Raw genomic sequence first — 20,690 nt, forward strand, 5'->3', positions numbered from 1 at the left:
TCCTCCTCCGCCAATGATTGAATGGAGAACTGGGTTGGCATGTAGGAAGGTAGAGGTAGGGAGGGTACAAAGAAACCTCTTTGCCAAAGCCTGTAGATCTGGAGACCACAGACACTTTCTGCTGCATGCTCTCCTCAGAGTTCTAACAAACATCCAAGTAGGATTTAATGCTATACCGTAGTAGCAACTCTTTGTGTTTGTAATCAGTGTGTTTTTGGTGGACAGACAACAGCTGGAGGAACTACGCTGAAAGATTTGGAGGCTACACCGTATGCACAATCCCTAGCCTGAGGAGAGTACCCCCAAGAATAATAATTTAGTGTAAAACAGTTTTACAGACTTGTCCCCCTCAGTATTTAAGTGTACAGATTATATTTGGGATAGTTTTATGATCAAACAGGAGCATAAGCTTGAATGTTTGAGTTAAGTAGTTATCCATACAGGTATGCCTATGAAATTAAAGCTCTCATTCGCTACCAGGGTTTGATCAGCATAAGCCTTCTATACTAGGCTGTGGCAGGAAACTGATACAGCATGTACAAGTTACTGGAAACTAGAAATGTTGCATAATATTTGGCAGCCTATGAAAGGAAGATGTTCCACAAGGAAAGCTTCCTCCAAGTTGTTTCTGAAAAAAGTGATTGGAAACTAAGATGTGTCACTCATTCACTTTAGCGTTGCTGCCAGACAGTTATTTTATAGTTGCAAGTAGTAATGCACAAAAGTCTAAATTAAAAGCTGTATCTGATTTCTCTAAAAACTTTCCTAATTTAAATGTGTTCACCTTTTTACAGCAGATGTTCAATCCATTAAGTCAAAGCATGGAAAACAGATCTCATCTGATAAAGCTGGAGAGTTAATTTCCAAAGAAGTTGCTTCATATACTTTTTTTTTTTTTTTAATGGAGGAGACTTCATCTTGGTTTGGGGCATTCTGAACATTTTGAAATGGGAAGGAAATGGAGTCAGACTGATAACTTTAGCTGATCCACACAGCAGATGTTGCCACTACCTCTGCTGCCTCAAAATCTGAGGCAAGCTTGCAGGGCAGTGTCAGTATTGATTAGGAGGGAGCACTTCTAGGTACCATACGGTTAGGCTGAAGCTGTAAAGTACTCTAACAGCTCAATGTTATTCTTGCCCCATTCAGTGCTCTGTGAAAATCTTTAATAGTATTTGAAATCATTACTCCACATTTTGAAGAGGTATCTACAATGATAATCTGAAGCCAGTTAAAAACCTAGTATAAAGGAAGTTGCATATAGCATGGTAAGCCAGTTCTCAAATGGTGGACCAGGGTATACTTCCAGGAAGTGCTCAGTCTGGAAACAGTGACTATTCCTGAGAATTCTGAAAAGTCCAGAACCTTAAGGGTTTCTAGAAGCTTTTTGCCCAATCTACAAAACAAGCTCCTCTCCACACGCATGAATGGCTGCTTCAGGTCTTTTATTTGTGTTTGTTCCAATCTGATCAAGTTTGCAAGTGGCACCAGATAGTGGATGGATAGTGCATACACAGGAGTGCAGCATCAGAATGCAAAATGACTTGAGGCAGTGGGTGTTTCCAGGAAGCAAGAGGAGATTTGGTACTGGTAAACATGCAGTCTACACCAAGGGAGAGAAAAGAAAACTGATGAGAGGCTGAAGCCAAGGAAGCATGAGGGAGCCAAGAAAGGTTCTAACCTGAAATGATCTACAATAAGAGAATTACTTAACTCTGTAGTTTCTAATCTAGTCTAAATGACACACAAAATTGGCATAAGTACACTAGAATGAACAGCTGATTATGATCTAATCCAGTGCATTTCATAAAACCTCTATCTGAAAGTGACTGACAAAAAGTATAGAAAGTTTCTCTTTTTTTTAAAAGAGCTTGGGATCAATTTTTAGAATGGTTAATGTGCTCTATTAGGATACAAAAATACCTTAGAAACATTTCTCCTGATGTGTGTACATAAAATGAAAGATGGTTTTCTGGAGCACTCACTAATAGTTTTCTGAATTACTAGTATCAATTACCAATACTTTTGATATGAAATTTGATATCTAGAGATCAAGTGTATACATTTGTGAGAAGGTATGCAAGATTTGACTTGAACAAAGAAAATGGTACTTACGCCTTTTTAATGTCTTCTGGTGAGGCATGCCTATGCACTCCTAGAACCTCATAATAATCCACCATGTTTTAACAGTTGTCTTAACAGCAAGTCCTGCAATTACAAGAACCTTTTACTAAATGGGTACAGTACTAGAACTGAGTAACATGACATCTCTTCCATTACATGATTTAATAGAATTGATTTTTTTTTTTAAATCCAAACACGTCCTACAAACGGTAGTACAAGGAGGACTAGTCCACTCCTACGTTGATAGAAAATAAAAGTTATACTGATGAAATCTGGTTTTATGTTCTCCAATTCTGTCATTTAGGCAGATATCTACATTGGACTAGACAGGAAGTCAAGTCATTTCTCATTAGTGGATATGAAGTACTGACACTATGTATGTGGACACGAATATATTTTCTTGCATATTAAAATTTGTCAAGATCTATTGCTATTGTGGTCACTTTTTATGCCGTACGTCTATAGTCACAGGCCATTATGAAGTCTGGCTACCCTATATTTCCATAGCACCTTCTTCACACCAGAGTACTGCTGCCATTGTAAGGTCTTGTCTACACTTCTAGGGTTAGTCGAACTAAATTATGCCACTCCAGCTATGTGAATAACTTAGCTGGAGTAGACGTAGCTTAGGTTGACTTACTGCAGAGTCTACACTGTGCTGCATCAACGGGAGATGCTCTCCCATTGACTTGCATTACTCCTCTCATTCTGGTGGAGTACCGGAGAGCGCTCAATTAAAAGAACTAGACAGGTGTAATTTCTAGTAACTATTCATAAGATCCCAAGGAAGCTTCGCCGAATGGTATTCTTTAAAATTATATATAATAAATAAACCAGTCATAAGTCACTTGAGAACCAATTCAGAAAGTTAATTATCTTAAGTATATATCCAAACCCAGCCATAAAGTTACTAGACGTCATTTGTCTATAAAGCATTATTAAATTCAGTTTCCTAGTCATTCATCTCTTTTATTATGAAAATTATAGCCAAGTGAAAAAGGACCCACTAGTCTGATTCAAATCTAGAAGATGAAATCAGCCACCTTGAAAACAAGATTAAGGTTGTTTATTAAGAGTAAAATACCCAAATGGAGTTTATTTTAAGATTAATATTAGATGTTTAACAGCCAAATAGTTAGGCATCTTATGGTATGTAATTTTAGTGAACAAATTTTGACTTATTTGGCTTAGAGCAACAGTCTTGTCCAGTTTAAAAAAAGGCCATTAAGAGACAGAAATACAGTATTAGAGGCAGTTCATCTGAAGTCCCCACTTAAGCTGCATGGTCTCTGGAGTACATGAGTCTTTCTGGAATCCTACCAGAGACCTCAGCTAGCTTTTACCTCCTTACTTTATTCTGTAAATAATTTCCCCCCCTTTCAGCATTAAACTATCCCTGCTTATTCCTCCACTTTAAGATTTCCAGTCATCTCTGAACCTAATTGTTCTAGTTCTGGTATTTTTTTAAAAAAAAGTTTTAAATCCTGAGTGACAAATTCAATGGAACATCAAGCAAACATTTAAGAAATCATGAAATACAAAGTCACTCAAGTTAAATGGCAAACTTCATTAACGCAGCTTAAAGGTTGCTCAGTGATATCTCATGCCCCTCCAGAATGCAGAGTTCAGCAAAACTAACATTTCTGAAAACCAGAGTTAAGGTAAACATCCATACAACCGTTAACTCTGCCCTCTGGAGCTGGCAATAGCCACTGGGTATTATCTGCATGCATTCCAGCTACATGCACTGTGTTATATGTAACTGTACTGAATGGTGGAGGAGTGAGTTGAAGTAGTTTGGGGGCAACTGACAGTGATATGAGATCCGGTTTTAAGTCGCCCCTGCAACCAACCTGTGCGTGTTACCAAAGGAAAAGTGTGTGTATGTACCTTGAGGTTCCAGTCTACATCATTTCGATACAGAATTGTGCAGGTTGTGTCAGCAGCAGGGCACTTTGGTCTTCGTGCCATGGGTATTGTCAGTAGTGAGGTGGGATACAACAGCAGTCTGTGGATTTAATGATGGGTGGGGAAAGTATAACTAAGTGTTACCCTGTGCTGAAGTATGAATGGGTTGTAAGAGGATATGAAGTGGTTGTTAAAATGTAACAGTGCAGAATTCTGTCATGAGAGCAGGCTCAATGTTTGTACAGGGCAAGTGCAGGCACTGCCTGTCTATTATAGTAAAGGGGAGAAAGTGTGTGTTGAGCATATTGGGGCATTGCTCAAAGAGGACAAAGTTAAGGCTGTGTGGGTGCTTACCTTACCTCTATTTCCTGGTTTTCAGATGTTTTAGTTTCGCTCAACTTTATGTTCTGAAAGGTCATGAGGTATCATCAGGCAACATTAACTGTGTTAATGAAGTTTTTTTTGCCATTTAGTTTCCTAATTTTTTAGGAAACAGGAAGAAAAATATTTGGTGGTAGGAGTTAGTGGTCATTCAGGTAGTTGTAGTTCTCATTTAGATTTGCAGCTGATATACTTTTGTGGTAATAATAAAGAGACCTAGCTTTTATATAGTACTTTTCATCAGAAGATCTCAGAGAACTTTACATCATGCCTCAGTTTCACATCTGTAAAATGGGTATAGAAGTGAAAATGACTCAGGCAAGGTCACCCAGCAGCCCAGAGGCAGAGCTAGGACTAGTCTCAGTCCAGTGGTCTTTCCACTAAACCACACAGTGCTATGCAATTCCTCAAGTTACGTCTACACTACATACCTTGCGGTGACACAGCTGAGCCATTACATCTGTGCCACGGTAAATTCTCCCATGTAGCTGCTCTTAGCCAGCAGGAGAGAGCTCTCCTCCCAGCTTAATTCAACCACCCCCAACAACTGGTGTCAGATAGGTTAGCAGAACTGATAGATGATCCTGGTACACAAACAGGGAGTGGACCTCACATACCGCAAGAAAGGTAAGATACCCAACCCCCAAATCTGACTCACATGAGGGGGAATGGAGGCAGTCAGATGGCCATAAATGGGTAGGGGTCACCAAAATCCTGGCAATGGGGACAGGGCTCAAGACATCCCCAGGGAAGCAAGATCCCCCTTGCCCTCTACTCTGAGCTGGGACCTGGAAAAGGACTCAGACCATAGAGGGGTTTAGACCTAGAACTCGTGAGGTTGGTGGCACAATCAATTTTTCCCATTGCTGCCTGTCCAGAGAAAGATGTTTGACACACATGTAAGTGTGTAAATTTACCCACATGATTAGTCACACTGAAGTACTGACTTTGTATTACTCATGTGCTTACCATTAAATATGTGCTTACGTATTTCTAGCACTAGCAGATAAAAATTTTATTTATGAAAATTTTAGTGGCACAGAATGTGTCACTCCACAATAAAGTGTTCAGTGTTAAGGGGTTAGGTTAGACTTTGACTACATTAAGTTTTATGAATTTTCATACACATGCCAATAATTTTAGACACAGGAGCCTAAGGTTTGAATCCTAAATTCATATTTAGTACAGCTAAGCTAAACAACCAACGAATATTTTGGTAACCAAAACTGATTTTTTTCAGTTTCTTGCCAAAAACAAAAGACCTGGGGGGGGGGGGGGAGAGGGATGGCTGAGTGGGGGTACAGAGACAGATGGGGAGAGGGGTAGGAGGTGCAGGCCCACATGGAGATGGGGGAGTGGGTGTCTGAGTGGGGTTGGAGGGAGATGTGGATGGGGTAGAAGGACACATGGGGATGGGGAAGACGTGCCTGACAATGTGAGAGACTAGGGGTCAGCCAACATCTGCATGGGGGAAGCTCCTTAACAATCCCTCCCCACACCTGCAAAAAACTTCTTGTTGGGTATGGGTGGGAAAAGTATGGAACAAGTTCACACCCAGGCTCCTTCCCAGCAATTACTTCCCTCTCCCTCAGCTCCTCTGTTATCCCTGACTCCCCCAAGCCTTTGCACTGCTTCTGAGGGGCATGGGAAATACAGGTCTGTATTGTAGTTTAAATGAATTCTGTATTATTCTCAGAGTTCTGTATTAATATGCCTAGTACGGAATCTATTTGTCAAAAAACATTTCCTAAATCTTTTTTGTTGTCTGTATTGTTAGATATACTTGCTGACAGGTATTTTGAAAAAAACAAAAATAATTGAAACTGGTGTGATTATATTATGTTATTTTGAAAAATAAAATATGAAGAGTTTTAAAATATTGTGTGCAGAATTTTAATTTTTTTGTTGCAGAATTCCCCCAGGACTTTCAGCCTCCTTTATTATGAACAGTAGCCAAAGATTACTTGTTTGTAATAGGAGTCCAGATGTGACTATGTCTAACAAGATGTGAAATTATTGGGACGCCCTTGTTGCTCATAAATCACCAGTATGTTTCACAATTTGATTCAAATAGAATTAACATAGAAAAAGTGTCTCGGCATAATTCTCTAGTACAATGTTTCTCAACCTTTTTGATACCAGGAAACAGCTTCATGCCTTCCTAAACCGTATCAGTGAGATCTCTGGGACCAGTGCTGATCCATGGACCAGTCGTTGGAAAATATTGCTCTAGTACACAGCACTAAAAGCATACTGTTCCACGATCATGACAATGCCAGAGTATATACATCAAGAATTGAAAAATCCAGTGATATTCAAGGCAGGAAACTTTTCTGTGAGCACAAGTGATTTTCACTGAAACAAAAGCTAAATGAGGTGAAAGCTAACCCATCAATAATGAGACAGCCTGCATAAGGAAGATCTGTTGTGAAATCCACCCTTGGAGCTAAAAGGCATGTGTTACTGAAATAGTCAGTTTTTAACAAGAAAAAAATTATAATCCACCAGTTGAGAAAAATTTGACATCTCCACATCCCTTTTGATGTAGGCTTGCAAAATGGTCATGAAAACTTACCAGCCAAGGCAAAAAGTCAACCTTTGCATTCTACCATGATGTAGACCTACTGATATTTTATTTTTCCTTTAAAACAAAAAGGTTACTTGCCCATGATAAAGTAGAATTTGCAAGGATGCTTAAGTAATCGTTCTGAACGCCTGGCATTGTTTAATGTTTGAACTTTCAAATGAATTAGAAAAAAGTTGTCACAGATCAAGTTACCTTTTGTTTGAGATGGCACTGTACAGAATTTGTCCTTGGCTATGTTTGCAGTTTAATCATGTTCCACATTCAGTTTAGCTGCATCCAGGCATGGGTTCATTTTCCCAAGGTAAATACTAATATTCAAAATAGACCTGTTGCTAAGTCACTATTTCCTCCAAGTTAATTTTTGTTTTTCCTCCAAACAAGTAGTTTGTGGATTAGGGATGTTCTGCACCCCCACTATGTTGAGCACATTATAAACTGCAGGATTAAGCACTCAGTCAAAATATGTATTGCTAGGTTTTGACACTTATTTGTTACAATAGCACCCAGATGCTCTGATCAAGATCACGGCATCTTTTTATTAGGTGCTGTACTGAGTACAAAAGACAGTCCCCGCCCTGAAGAGCTTTCAGTCTTTACTTGCATTATGACATTCTATTTCTCCAAGAGGCTATATGCCTATAAGTTGTGAGGCTTTGTCTTCACTACCCGCCGATCCGGCGGGTAGCAATCGGTTTATCGGGGATCGGCTTACCGCGTCTAGTGAAGACGCGGTAAAATCGATCCCTGATCGCTCTGCCGTCGACTCCGGAAATCCACCTCGGCAGGAGGCGGCAGCGGAGTCGGCGGCAGCGCGGCAGCGGTCGACTTTCCCGCGTCCTCACCGCTAGGTAAGCCGACCTAAAATACGCAACTTCAGCTACGGTATTCACGTAGCTGAAGTTGCGTATCTTAGGTCGGACCCCCGCTGTAGTGTAGACCTAGCCTAAGTCTATTACTGTGACTTGGACTACACTTAAATCAGATCAACCTAGCTATGTTCCTCGGGGCTGTGAAAAATGTCTCATCCTGAAAAACAGCTAGGTCAACCTAACTCCCAGTGTAAACATAGCTAAGTCAACGCAAAGATTCATCTGTCAACCTAGCTACCACCTCTGAGGGCTTGTCTACACTTAAAATGCTAAAGCAGTACAGCTGCACCACCGTAATGCTTCAGGGGCCAGTCAGTGTAAGCAATCCACCTCCCCAACAGGCAGTAGTTGGTCAATAGAAGAATTCTTCCAGTGACCCAGTGCTGTCTACACAGGGATATAGCTCAGCTTAATAATGCCGCTCAGGGGTGTGGATTTTCCCCCACACACCTGACCAGTGCAATTAAACCAACCTAATTTTCTAGTGTAGACCAGGCCTCAGAGGTGGATTAACTACCTTCCGTCAATTCAAACATCTACACTACAGTGGCATAGCTGCAGCAGCATTTGTAGTGTAGACATTCTTAGGTCTGACATAGCCCATAACAGTCAGATACGTACAGCCTTCTAGTGAAAGTCTGCCAGCATATATGGGCCACCTACAGTTAATTTCACTGTTAATTGAATCATCACTTGAACTGCACCCAAGTACTGACTGAAGAGAAGAAAATGGATAGTAAATGGATACTAGACATTAAATACACACCTTAGAGAACCAAGTATAAATTAAACTGATTCTTTGTGAAATTAGTAGAGAGAACATAGTTACGAGATACGTATTATCTAGGGCTATAGAAAATACACGTGATTACAGTGTAGTTGCACTGCAAATATGAAAAGATGGGAGTTGCCATCTTTTCATGTACTATGTATATACATCTTCCTACTGTATTTTCCACTCCATGCATCTGATGAAGTGGGTTTTAGCCCACAAAAGCTTATGCCCAAATACATTTATTAGTCTCTAGGGTGCCACAAGTACTCCTCGTTTTTGCTGATACAGACTAACACAGCTACAACTCTGAAACCTCTCTTTAGCGTGTTTAGCTGTACAACTAACATTATCTTTGTGTTTTTGTACGGCATATGTAATTAAATTCTAGGAAAGCCAAACGGATTAGGTTTTAAAAGGATTTGCTAGTTTGTACAGCACCATATAAAGTTAAAATGTCCAAGTTACAATATTTTTCAAATTTGTTTAGAGCAATGCTATTTAAAATTGCCAAGTTATGAAATCGTATGGGGGAGCATGTGACAAAACGAATTAAAGAAACTGGACTACATTCTGTTCAGTAGTTAGTCCTTATTTATAGTCTGAAAAAAGTTATCAGAATCGCAGAAAATTTATGAAAGATTTAAAGTGCTAGTGAAATTGCATTTTCAAAATGAAGTCACCTATTGTTCACATGTTTAGCAAGTACGGAACAGATTTTACTTCAACTTATCAGTCGTCACAACTGTCAAAAGAAAAAACAGCACAAACTTTCAGCCTAAGTACAAAGTTCCAAGCTGATGTGACCAAAAAAAAAAAAAAAAGCCTTATGTTCGTGGGGACAGGTGAATGAAATAGCATTATATTAAAAATGACGTTGAACACTATGGAGCATCATTAATGTAAAAATGGGCAGGGTGAAGTGATTTAAATCACCACTTTTAATCTTGTTTTACAATTTACTTTACTCATTTTCCTAGAGAAAAGTTGATTCTCGTTGGCTGGCATAATCTGGTATTTTTTTTCTAACCAGAAGGATGCACTCTATACACATTTATTTAAGCAATTAAATAGCTTTTTATACACACCTTCAGATTAATTTTTTACATTTTTATTCCATAGAAAATGGTGAATGATGCATTTCTTATTTACTAATTTGCATGTGACTGTCAAGTTGCATTTGGGTGGAAATCGAATTAAAATGCACAAATCAAATTGTAAAATGGTGTCTTTAACTAATATTTAATGTTACCTTAATTGTGCTGGCCACAAAAAGTTTAACATGGTTTGCATTTAAAACGGATTTAAAAAGTATTATCTGTAATTAATCAAGCTGATTGTTCCCAGTCATCATATCCTTTGAGATTTTACAACTAGAAGATCTAATCCTTTTACATCTAAATGTTATTCACAGATTGAAAGGGAAAGCAAGCTTTCCTGCTTTTTCAACTCCCTATCAGTTTCTCAACTTTGAATGAGCTATTAGTCACTGAACTGAACTAGCTGAATAAAATAAAAAGAAAGTTCTCTTTACACCTGCGGAAAAGACTATGCTGCAAAAAGCTGGTTTAGCACTTCAGACTAGTTCCAGGTGACTGGCCAGTGACTTCCACTAGTTCAGTGGTGAAATTTAGGCCCTAATATAGGTAGCCATAATTCCCAATATTTAGAACATGTTTAAGATTTATACCAAACTCCAATTTTAAAGGGTTTTTTTAGATTTTTATCCACCCTGACAATGGGTTATGTTATCTAACATGTAGAAACTAAAATTGAAAGTACATTTGAGTATTTCTCAGAAATGGTTCACATGCTTTACTAGATATGCCAGTATATCTAGAGTTCTAAAGTCCTTGTAAACATCATCTTACAGAAAGGATATATAGCATAAGTAACAAAAGCAATCCTAATGACTGACTGCTGTGTCCTACAGTAGTCATAACTCCATTCTAAGGCTATACAACCTGGAAATAAGCAGCTATAGGGAAAACAAGAAAATCAGGTTGATTGTGACACAAGTTAGGTCAAATGCTTCTATGACTAACTTATCGTACCAGTGGGAATCGTACCTTTCAGAGAACAGCTGACCTTTTCTAAAAATAGGAACTAGTCCTCATTTTTAAAAACCCAGATTTAACTTAAGTTTGATTTGTCACTGGGTGGTAACGACTACTGAATGTGCCCTCAAGGAGCAACTATGGTTCATCAGTAAATTGAACAAGTTCTAGAAGTCAGCTAGAGCGGAGAAAAATTTCTCCACCTTCATTTCTTTTGTACTGTCTTCAGTCATATTAGCTCAATTGACTGACGTAACATGACTGAAAAAAATCCTGTTTATGATGCCGGCTAACAAATTTGAAGTTGAGTTACCTGGCTCCACTCGAGGCTAAAATGCGGCCAGTCAGGTTAAGGTAACTCAAGTGAGCTAACAACTGAAATGCACCATCTTTCTGCTGGTCAAGAAAGGTCCTATGACAGAGGGTTACTGAAAGGCCATGAACAGCCTGAAATTGGGGGGGAACAACAGTATCAATACCATGCTTAGTACTGCCCCAGATGTTAACCTAAACCTAAAATGCAGCTACTTTGTTTGGGGCTATGTTTGTTTCAAATGAATCTTTAGGAGATTTAATATCTCAGGGACATTAGAGGGTGTTTTTATTTTAACATATTTAGTGTTGGCTGGCGAAAACCCTACAAAACTTCATATAATTGATATTTTCCTTGTGGTACATTTCCATCAAGACAGAGGCCCTGTGTTAAGCACAACTGGGTCTACAATCTCCCTGAGAACTGGGAAGTCTGTCCTTTTATTAGAACATTTAATATATGTCTACACTTATGGCAGCATGTACAGTACAGAAACTGCACACCCAGCTAGCACAGGTATAAATAGCAGTGGAGACAGAGAGTCATGGATTAGGCAAGTAGAGTGCCCTACAGTGACTGAACCCCCTAGAGTGTACATCCTATACTGCGCCTCAGACATGCACACTGCTATTTTTGGCACTGTAGTATCCCACTGCCTTCCCTTGGTGGAGCCTTTCCTTGCTGCATGTAGCTACACACCAGCAACAAATATGGACACAGCCTGCCTTTCACTGCAGTGTATAGCTACATGAGTAGTGCTGTACTCTGTACATTGCTGTAAATCCTAGGTGGCAAGAAAAGACCTGTGAGGCTTAGTCTTTAACTTAACCTGCTTGTTTTGTAACACATACAAATTGTCTTGATGCTGAAGGGGAGCAGATGTCCGGGTCTGGTTTATAAGAGTGAAAGTTTATAAAAAATATTTTGTCAGGTGGAAGTGTAGACTAAGCTCCCAAGGCTTCTGGCATTTAACACAGTAAAGCAGGTTTAATTAGAATGCTTGTAAATCCAGAGTACCAGGGAGGGATTATTTTCATTTTTTTTTTTTTTCTTCTTAAATGTAGACATGGCTTAAGGGGGAAATTCTTAGGCAGTAGCTCTGTATCTCTGGAACCCAGACCTACTCATAGAAGTGTGCATGAGGTCCTATATCCACTATTTTAACTTCATACATCTGTTTTGTAAAGACTGCAATTTAAGCTTTTTATTACCCCCCAATTCAGCAAATTTACTCAGCCCAGTACTGACAGGAGCAGGGAACAAAGCCTCCAAGTTAGCTATTTAAAAATAGTTAGTTCTTTTTGTGGCTGCACATTTCTTAATATGTGGCCCTGTCAGTCTGAGTCAACTGGAATGGAGAGAGTGAGAGACCAGAGTCCAATCAACGCATCAAGGGGCAAGCAGACTGCTGGTCCATTGACCCTTTCCAATTAACCTTCCATATACGGCTGTTAGGTTTGTTTACTAGCTATGGCATCCAAATATTGTTGCTTCACTAAAAAAAATGGCTGAATGAGTTGACTGCCCTTTACAGAAGGAGCCTGGGTGTGAAAAATGCCCTCCATGCTATCATGCTAGGTCAAGAAAAAGCAGAGGAATCGCTGTATAGTTCAATTTTCAGGTGCAGAAGAGACCCACAACTCAGACAAACTCCATTTGGATGCATTTTCAGCTAGCATGAATTCAGATGTTTTTATTTCAGTAGCATCCGCAATATGGTAGGTGTTGTTCACATAGTTAGGAAGAGAAAACACCTTGAAATCAATACATAATTCCTCCTAATACACTTTACCCAGAAGTGCTGTTGAAAAGCTAACTGAACCAACAGACCTCCCACCCTAGAAACAAATGTTGAGGATTCACCTTTGGATACCTAGATATCTAGGTGGACCTCTAATCTTCCAAACATATAGTACAAGTGAAAGTTTACAACAGTGGTTCTCAAACTTTTGTACTGGTGAACCCTTTCACATAGCAAGCCTCTGAGTGCCCCCCTTATAAATTAAAAAGGCTTTTTAATATATTTAACACCATTATAAATGCTGGCTGCAAAGCGGGGTTTGGGATGGAGGCTGACAGCTTGCGACCCCCCATGTAATAACCTTACGACCCCGAGGGGTCCCAACCCCCAGTTTGAGAACCCCTGGTTTACAACAATACATTTGCCAAAAAAACTAATGAAAGCTGCTCCTGCACTGATGCCAAGGCACAGGAATGCAGCAGAAAAAACTTTTCTAAAGATTTATTCAACTAGTGACATGTTGCTTAAATGTTGCTATCATCTTCAGAAATAAATTGTGTGTTAACTCTTTGTGACCACTGATCACATATGCAGATTAAAACGTAGACTTGGGTATCTCAAAATACAAGTAATTTCAATGCTATCTGACCACTGAGCTTGGAGATACTACCCCTAACACAGGCTAACACGTATACATCTGTGAAACTCAGCAGCAGGTTCACATGGGGGGGGGGGGGGGGAAAAGTCATCAACTTTAAAGTAAGGTTATTAAACATGAATGTCAAAGACAACTGAATGACTAGACACAAACTAAACCAAGCCATGTCTACATGACTTGTGTCATTCAGAGGTGTGAATATTTGAGTGACATAAGTTACACAGACATAAGTGCTTGTGTGCACAGTGCTATGTCAGCAGGAGAGCATCTCCCATCAGCATAGAGCAGCGGTCCCCAAACTTTTTATGTCACGCTCCCCTTCACCACCCGAATTTGTCTGCACCCCCCGGGGGCCCGGGAGCAGGGCTACAGCCAGCAATGGAGCTGTGCCGAGGTCAGAGCTGGGGCTGCAGGCAAGACCAGAGATTTACACTGGGAAAAATAATTGCATCCGTGTCCAGGAAACATTGAAAAAATCTTGCCAAACTTTGGCTACATCTGTTCAAAACTGAGGAACAGGCTCCGTCAATCCATTAACAGGGGGTCTCAGACTTCACTGCACTGGAATCTAACAAGATTCCAAAAAGGACTGGATATATAGAGAGATCTCAATATCCAGAATGAACATAGTATCTCTTCCAGAATTTTTTTTAGCGCTAAACCTTATATTTTGAATATCAGGACTAGCCCCAATGTGGAAGGCCAATTATCCCATATTTACCTACTGCATGGTTCTTGCATCTTCCTCTGATGCATGTGGTACTGGGGACAGGATACTGGACTTCATATGGATCTCGGACCTGATTCATATTTGTAACTTGTAATCGGTTTCTGAATGTATTAGGCTTAGACATGCGTGTTTTGTTTTATTTTGCTTGGTAACTTACTTCGTTCTGTCTATAATTACTTGAAACCACTTAAATCCTACTTTTTATATTTAATAAACTCACTTTTGTTTATTGATAAACCCAGAGTAAGGGAGAGCAAATAGCTGTGCGTGTTTCTATCAGCGTTAGAGAGGATGGACAATTTATGAGTTTACTCTGTATAAGCTTTATACAGAGTAAAATGGATTTATTTGGGGTTTGGATCCCATTGGGAACTGGATATCTGGGTGCTGGAGATAAGTGACCTGCTCAGCAGTTTTTGGTTAAAGTCTGCAGCTTCGGGGGCATGACCAGACCTGGGTCCGTGTTGCAGAAGGCTAGCATGTCTGGCTCAACAAGATGGGGTTCTGGAACAAAGACTGAACTAGGGGAAGTGCTAGACCCAGGCTAAAGGGATTTTTAGTTTGTGAATAGAACACCTGGGGATTCCAAGCTGTAAGCAAGTGCAGCTTGCCCCTTAAGAATCTGCAGTCTGTTTATATCATCACTTAGGGTGAGAATTTGCTATTCATATCTGATCTGTGATATTAAGCTTAGTTTGCAGTTTATTTGCTAGGTAATCTGCTTTGATCTGTTTGATATCCCTTATAATCACTTAAAATCTCTCTTTTGTAGTTAATACACTTGTTTCTGCTTTATCTAAAACCAGTTTGTGGGAGTCATAACTTGGGGCAGAAAGCTGTTGTATATTCCTCTCCACATTGAGGGAGGGGGCGAATTTCATGAGCTTATACTGAACAGTTCCCTATGCAGCGCAAGACGGTATAGGTTTGGGTTTATACTCCACAGGGTGTGCGTGCCTTAGGAACTGGGAGGCGCCCTAGCTGAAGCTTTACCATGCAGGGGCTGGTTAAAAAGCCTGCCTGCATGTACTGCAGCGAGGTGTGTCCGTACCTGTGTGTGCTGGTATATGTGCAGGATGGAGCCTGGAGAGGGCTTGGCATCTTGTCATAGCAGTACAGTGTAAAAGGGAGGCCAGGCTGGTGGGTCAGGGGAACTCAGTGGTACCCCAGTTCCAGGTGGCACCCCAGGGGAACCCATCACAGGGAGATTTGAACTTGAGGTCTCCTCTCCGTGCACGTTCCATCCACATCCCTGCTGCTGCTAGAGCGTGGTGGGTGGAGAAAGTGAGAAAGGTACAGTTACAGCCAAAGTTAACTGTATGTTCTGCTGCTTAGTTTCTACATCTGGTGAACTGTAATGTCATGCTTAGAACTCGCAGAACTGTGTGCCACTGTTTTATCACTCTGACTTAGCAAGAGTGAGAGCTTTGCTGCTGCTAAACTCCGTGTCAGCTCTCTGACACAACAGCCTATCTGCCTTGCGCAAACTCTTCAAGACTCTGTCAGTCTAAACTTTGCCTAACAGGTAACAAATCAGTGAATCCCAGTTCCCAAGTTCACCTAAGACATCTCCCTGCAGCATCCAGTCCGTCTCACTGGATACTCAGAAATTAGGTTCTCTGCCTCCAAAAAGGCAGAGCACGCATCTGTTAGGTTAGCTGAAGACTCCCCCTTCACAGAGATGGTTTTGTAATAATCAAGAATAAAATGTATTAACAAAGAACACAGATTTAAAAGTGATTCTAAGCAAGAGGAAAAGACATATATGGTTACAAACAAGACAAGTTCTCTAGCAATTAAAACTTAAATTTTAGCAAGTTACAATCTTAGCCAGAGTCTGCATGGGGGAAGCTCCCTAACAATCCCTCCCTCCTCCCCCAAAACACACCTGTTACGTACTTTTCCCACCTATACCCAACAACCCTCCAAGTTCAAACCCAGGTTCCTTCCCAGCAATTTACTTCCCTCTCCTTCAGCTCAGCTCCACTGCACCCCTGGACTCCCCAAGCCTTTGCCCTGCTTCTGAGGGGTGCGGAAAATACAGTTCTGTATTGTAGTTAAAATGAATTACTTAGAGTTCTGTATTAATATACCTAGTAAGGAATGTGTCAAAAAACATTTCCCGAATCTTTTGTTGTCGTCTGTATTGTTACAGATGTACTTGCTGACAGGCATTTTGAAATAAATTACCAAAATAATTGAAACTGGTGTGATTGTACTTTTATTTTGACAAATAAAATATGCAGAATTTTAAAATATTGTGCACAGAATTTTTTTTTGGTGCAGAATTCCCCCAGGAGTATTACTTACATCAAGTTACCAGCCCACCAGATATGGGGATCCCATATTCACAGAATCAGAATGCTTTATTCCCCAACCAATAGTTAACTAGAATGTCTTTTTACTCCCTTTATATTTTCCTAATTCTATTGTCTTTGCCTCAAGAGCCAGGAAGACCTTCTGGGGATGCAAACTTTAGTGTGTCCGCGGGTATACTAGATATATAACAAAAAGTTTAGCATGTCTTGCATTTAAAATTAACTGATTTATTAAACAATGGTAGTATTATCTATAGCTAGTGAACTGAGCTGATTGTAGATTTGGGCCACGGTGATTGGAAACAAAGGTATTTAGGCTCTTGACTGCCACTGAATTCAGCAAAAGTTAATAGACTAAATACTTTTGTGGACACCATGTCCATCAAAAATTTAAAAACTAGTAGAGCTCATCCTCTTACACCTAGTTTTTATTATTCCTAAATTAGAAGAGGAAGACAAGCTTTCCTGCTTTTTCAACTTCCAATTGGTTTCTTAACTTTGCACCTGCTGTGAAAAGCTGGTTTTAGGCCTTCAACAGACTCTGGTTCCAAGTGCTTAAACAATGACTTCCACAATTTGTGGTTTGACTTTGATTTTTTTTTTTTTTTAATTTAGTTTAAATGATTTCAATATGTTCAGTTTGGGGACTTAACAGACTGACAATTTCCAATTTAATTTGAAAGATTTTTTAAAAACCCTGTATTAAAATTTAAAAAAATCCTGAAGTGTTATCCATAACAGAAGACAGCATTGGAAAACAATTAACTTGTCGAAACCGAAAGTAACTGAGGCAGAAAAACAGGTTATGATGAATAAAGGCAATTACTTTTGTGTAAAGCCGGCTGAAACTGATTTTTGATGAAAATATCTGAAATTGCTTGTTTGAAGAAAATGGTTTTGAATTTTTAGGATTTTCCTTCTCTCCTCTGCAATTCTTCATATTTTACTTCCCTTCCTTCTTCCCCCACTGCAAGGGGGAATTTCCCCACTATGAGAAAATAAAACATTTCAAAAGTTAAGATTTTTTCCAGAGATTTAGAAAAATTTTCCTCAAATAAAAAAAAAAAAAAAAAAAAAGAGAGATTGTTGGATGAAATCCTTTTTTGTGAGGTGAAAAAAGTGAGAGTTGACAGGTTTATTTTTAACTTATTATAGTGCTCTGAAATTATGCAAATTTATATCTGAAGTTTTGATTTTGCTGGGACTAGTTGTTTAGCTACAGGAAGTCAAAAAATCCTGCTGTTCGCACTTCTAAATTTCAAAGGAAAGTTATTTTCATGTTTTCACTGGACATTAGTGATAATTTTCTTGTGACAAAATATAAACAATTCCACGATCCACTAACAAACTGAATTCAGTCTAAGAAACTGGAAAGAGGATTTAAACAACAAATTATGTAAACATCTGATAAGAAGGGCTCTGTGGTCATAGCCAGAGCTAACACAAGGACTATCTACAGGGCTCAAATGAATGAGCTTATAAAACCAACCTTTACGTAATTTGTTCATTCCCTGTTCTTCACATTTAAAAAAAATATATATATCATAAGTGTCCTGGCAAGCAGATTTGCCCATTGGCTTACACAGACTTCAGCTGACTATTTAGTCAGCCCAGTAAGGTAACATAACTACTGTTTAACTTAACTGCCAAGTTCTTACACCTCCCCATCTGGGGACAAACACCTTTTCTAACTGGAGTTAAACAATACCTCATACCCCAAAAACTGAAGAATCCAGACCCATATGATTATTCACCCTTCAGAAGTACTGCAATAACTGCAAAAGGACCATATAATCAGAGCATGGAACTAATAGGGCCCAAGGCCATCCCCATCACTCAAATTAGGCCAAAACCATGTTTTTTTCTGATATTCTACAAATCAGATCAACCCTGGTTTTGTGCAAGTCAAATTGATTTAAATCATGATTTAAGTCACTAGTCAGGAAGACTCGATTTAATCATGGATTTCTATGTAAAATTGCATTCTTTTTGGTTGTTATAACCTTAATACATATTCTTCACAACTCAGAGATAGATGTAGGTTTCATTTTTAGAAGGTACACACTATACATTTTTAAAGTGATTTATTTTAAAAACTTTTCAGATGATTAGTTTTACAGCTATATCAGAAAATGAATGATTGTTCCGTTATTTCGTTTACCAAAGGTAACTGAAGCAGATATTTATGAAGTTATTGGGAGGTGAACTATCTCCAATTCAGCAGGTTAATCATTACTATTTGGAGAACTTTCTTGCCATGCTGTATTAGGAGGAGATCAGACAGACAGACATTTAAATTGTTTTATTTAACTAAAACAACAACATCATTATGTATTCTGGATTTTTTTCTTCCACAGCAAACATAATATTTTAACAAAACAAGCATATGAATTTTTGAATTTAGTTCAACATTCAAGTTTTTTTAAAAATCAGGTTTGTTTTTGTTAAAATTGTTTTTAACTAAAATAGTGAAAGGAACTTTAAAAAAAATTAAATCAAGTATGTCAGCCAGGTCAACATGAGAAACTTAAAATACTGGCTTCTGCAGTTAACTCAGTCGTCTTCACCTTCATTTTCCCGTTTGTTCATAATCTGGAAAAGAAAACCAAGCTTTTCTGCTTTTTCAGGTCCCAAAGGATTTCTCAATTTGGAATGAATTAGTCCAAAGGAAGAAAATATTCTTTCTACACCGGCAGAAGAAGCTACTGCTGTTAAAAGTGAGATTATCACTCTGAATAAGCTACGAAAGTGAGATCTTGGATGAGTGTTGCCATTTTCATAATGTAATAAAAATACTGTAATAATAAATAATTAATAAGTAGTATGTAATAAGCATGTCATAAAAACAAATTTTATATTTCCAAGATCACTGCTTTTATAATTTATACTCAGGTAAAGGAGAAAATTCCTGGAAATATTAATTTTTAGGAGGGGGTTCGCGAGACTTGACATTTTAGTGAAAGGGGTTCACAGGTTGTTAAAGTTTGGGAACCACTGTTCTAGACTGAGCACTGAGTCCCACTGGGTAGATAGAAAGATTAACCTAAATAATCTATACAGAACCCCATAAGATTGGGTCCCTAATCCATGAACTATTGTAACTCATTTACAAAACTTTTCTTAAACATTACATGAATATATAGTCTCATACTACAGAATTACAATGTATAATCCTTATTCCATGAGGAGTTATCTTTGAGCTATAATGTATCTTAAAACAACCTTTAGATAGGTTTTTTCCTCAAAAAGCATAATCAAAAAAATCCAATTTAAATAAAAAAATCCAATTATCTTTGATTTTTTTTTTAAGAATCATTAATTTTTATCCACCCTGCACAATACTGACAACTAAATTGCTATGCCAGGTCAAAAGCTTGACCATGTACATTTAAAACCTTGTTATAAAAAATTAGCTTCTATAATGCCACCTTGGCCCAGTTAGAACAATGCTCTATGCTAAACACACCAATTTCTATCTATTGTTATAAAGTTACTAGTTAAAACAATGAGAAAGGGCTTCAATGATCCCAACGTCTTGAATAATTTGTTCCACGTTCTTTTTGCCTCAAAGAGGAAACCAGTTTTGCAGACAAGTCAACTTCAAACCATATTAGTTGTGACCACACTGAAGCTAGTTTAAAGTTTTATTACCAGCAGGAAGACCAGAGACTCCACTGCCCACTCACTGCCATCCCAGAAATCCTGCAAGTAGTGAGGACATGAACCATCTGCCTCACCTTCACAGGGACACTGGGCGTGGGAAACTTGGCAACATCAAACACAAAACACCCAGCCGTCCCTCCCCTTTACGAACACCGCACTGGGCTGCTACCATTGCCCTTACCGACTGAAGCAGGAAACTCACAGGTGCATGAAAGTTTTACTGTAAACAAGTAATGTACAAGAACTCCAGTGGTAGCATGTGGTTCAGTGGCTGCTTTCCTCGCTAGCTTTTTAAGAAAAAACTAGCACACGGAGCCACCCCCGAAAACTTGAGGCGGAATCACAGTGAAGAGGCGGTTACACACCGGCTCTTGTGAGTCACCTCTTCGTTACCTGCGAGCGCCCTGGGGTGCTCCAAGCGCTCTCGCCACCCCGCCCGCGAGCAGCGTTAGATCCCTCGGTGGTCCGAGTTTGCCTCGCTGCGAGGAATCAACACGGGCCTTTTCCTTGCTCAGCTACGGCGTCTCTCCAGGGCACCCAGCGGCCGGTCAGAGTAACCGAGCCGCCGG

The 20,690-nt window shown here is 39.2% G+C and overlaps 1 protein-coding gene across 5 annotated transcripts in view; it reads right to left on the reverse strand.

The window, feature by feature from the left end:
- The window catches only part of DNAJB6 (DnaJ heat shock protein family (Hsp40) member B6), a 95,308-nt gene that overhangs the window by 74,125 nt on the left and 493 nt on the right, over positions 1-20,690 (reverse strand). For 4 of the 5 annotated variants that reach the window (XM_065399846.1, XM_065399844.1, XM_065399845.1 and 1 more), the window contains exon 2: positions 2,116-2,208. In XM_065399846.1, coding sequence (XP_065255918.1) covers positions 2,116-2,180 — 65 coding nt within the window. In that variant the 5' untranslated portion in view covers positions 2,181-2,208. Of the gene's footprint in view, positions 1-2,115; positions 2,209-17,284; positions 17,505-20,690 lie in introns of those variants that run through there. The other variant, XM_065399842.1, reaches the window with a different exon arrangement.

The sequence above is a fragment of the Emys orbicularis genome, chromosome 2 (genome assembly GCF_028017835.1).
Source record: "Emys orbicularis isolate rEmyOrb1 chromosome 2, rEmyOrb1.hap1, whole genome shotgun sequence".
Taxonomy (NCBI): Eukaryota; Metazoa; Chordata; order Testudines; family Emydidae; genus Emys; species Emys orbicularis.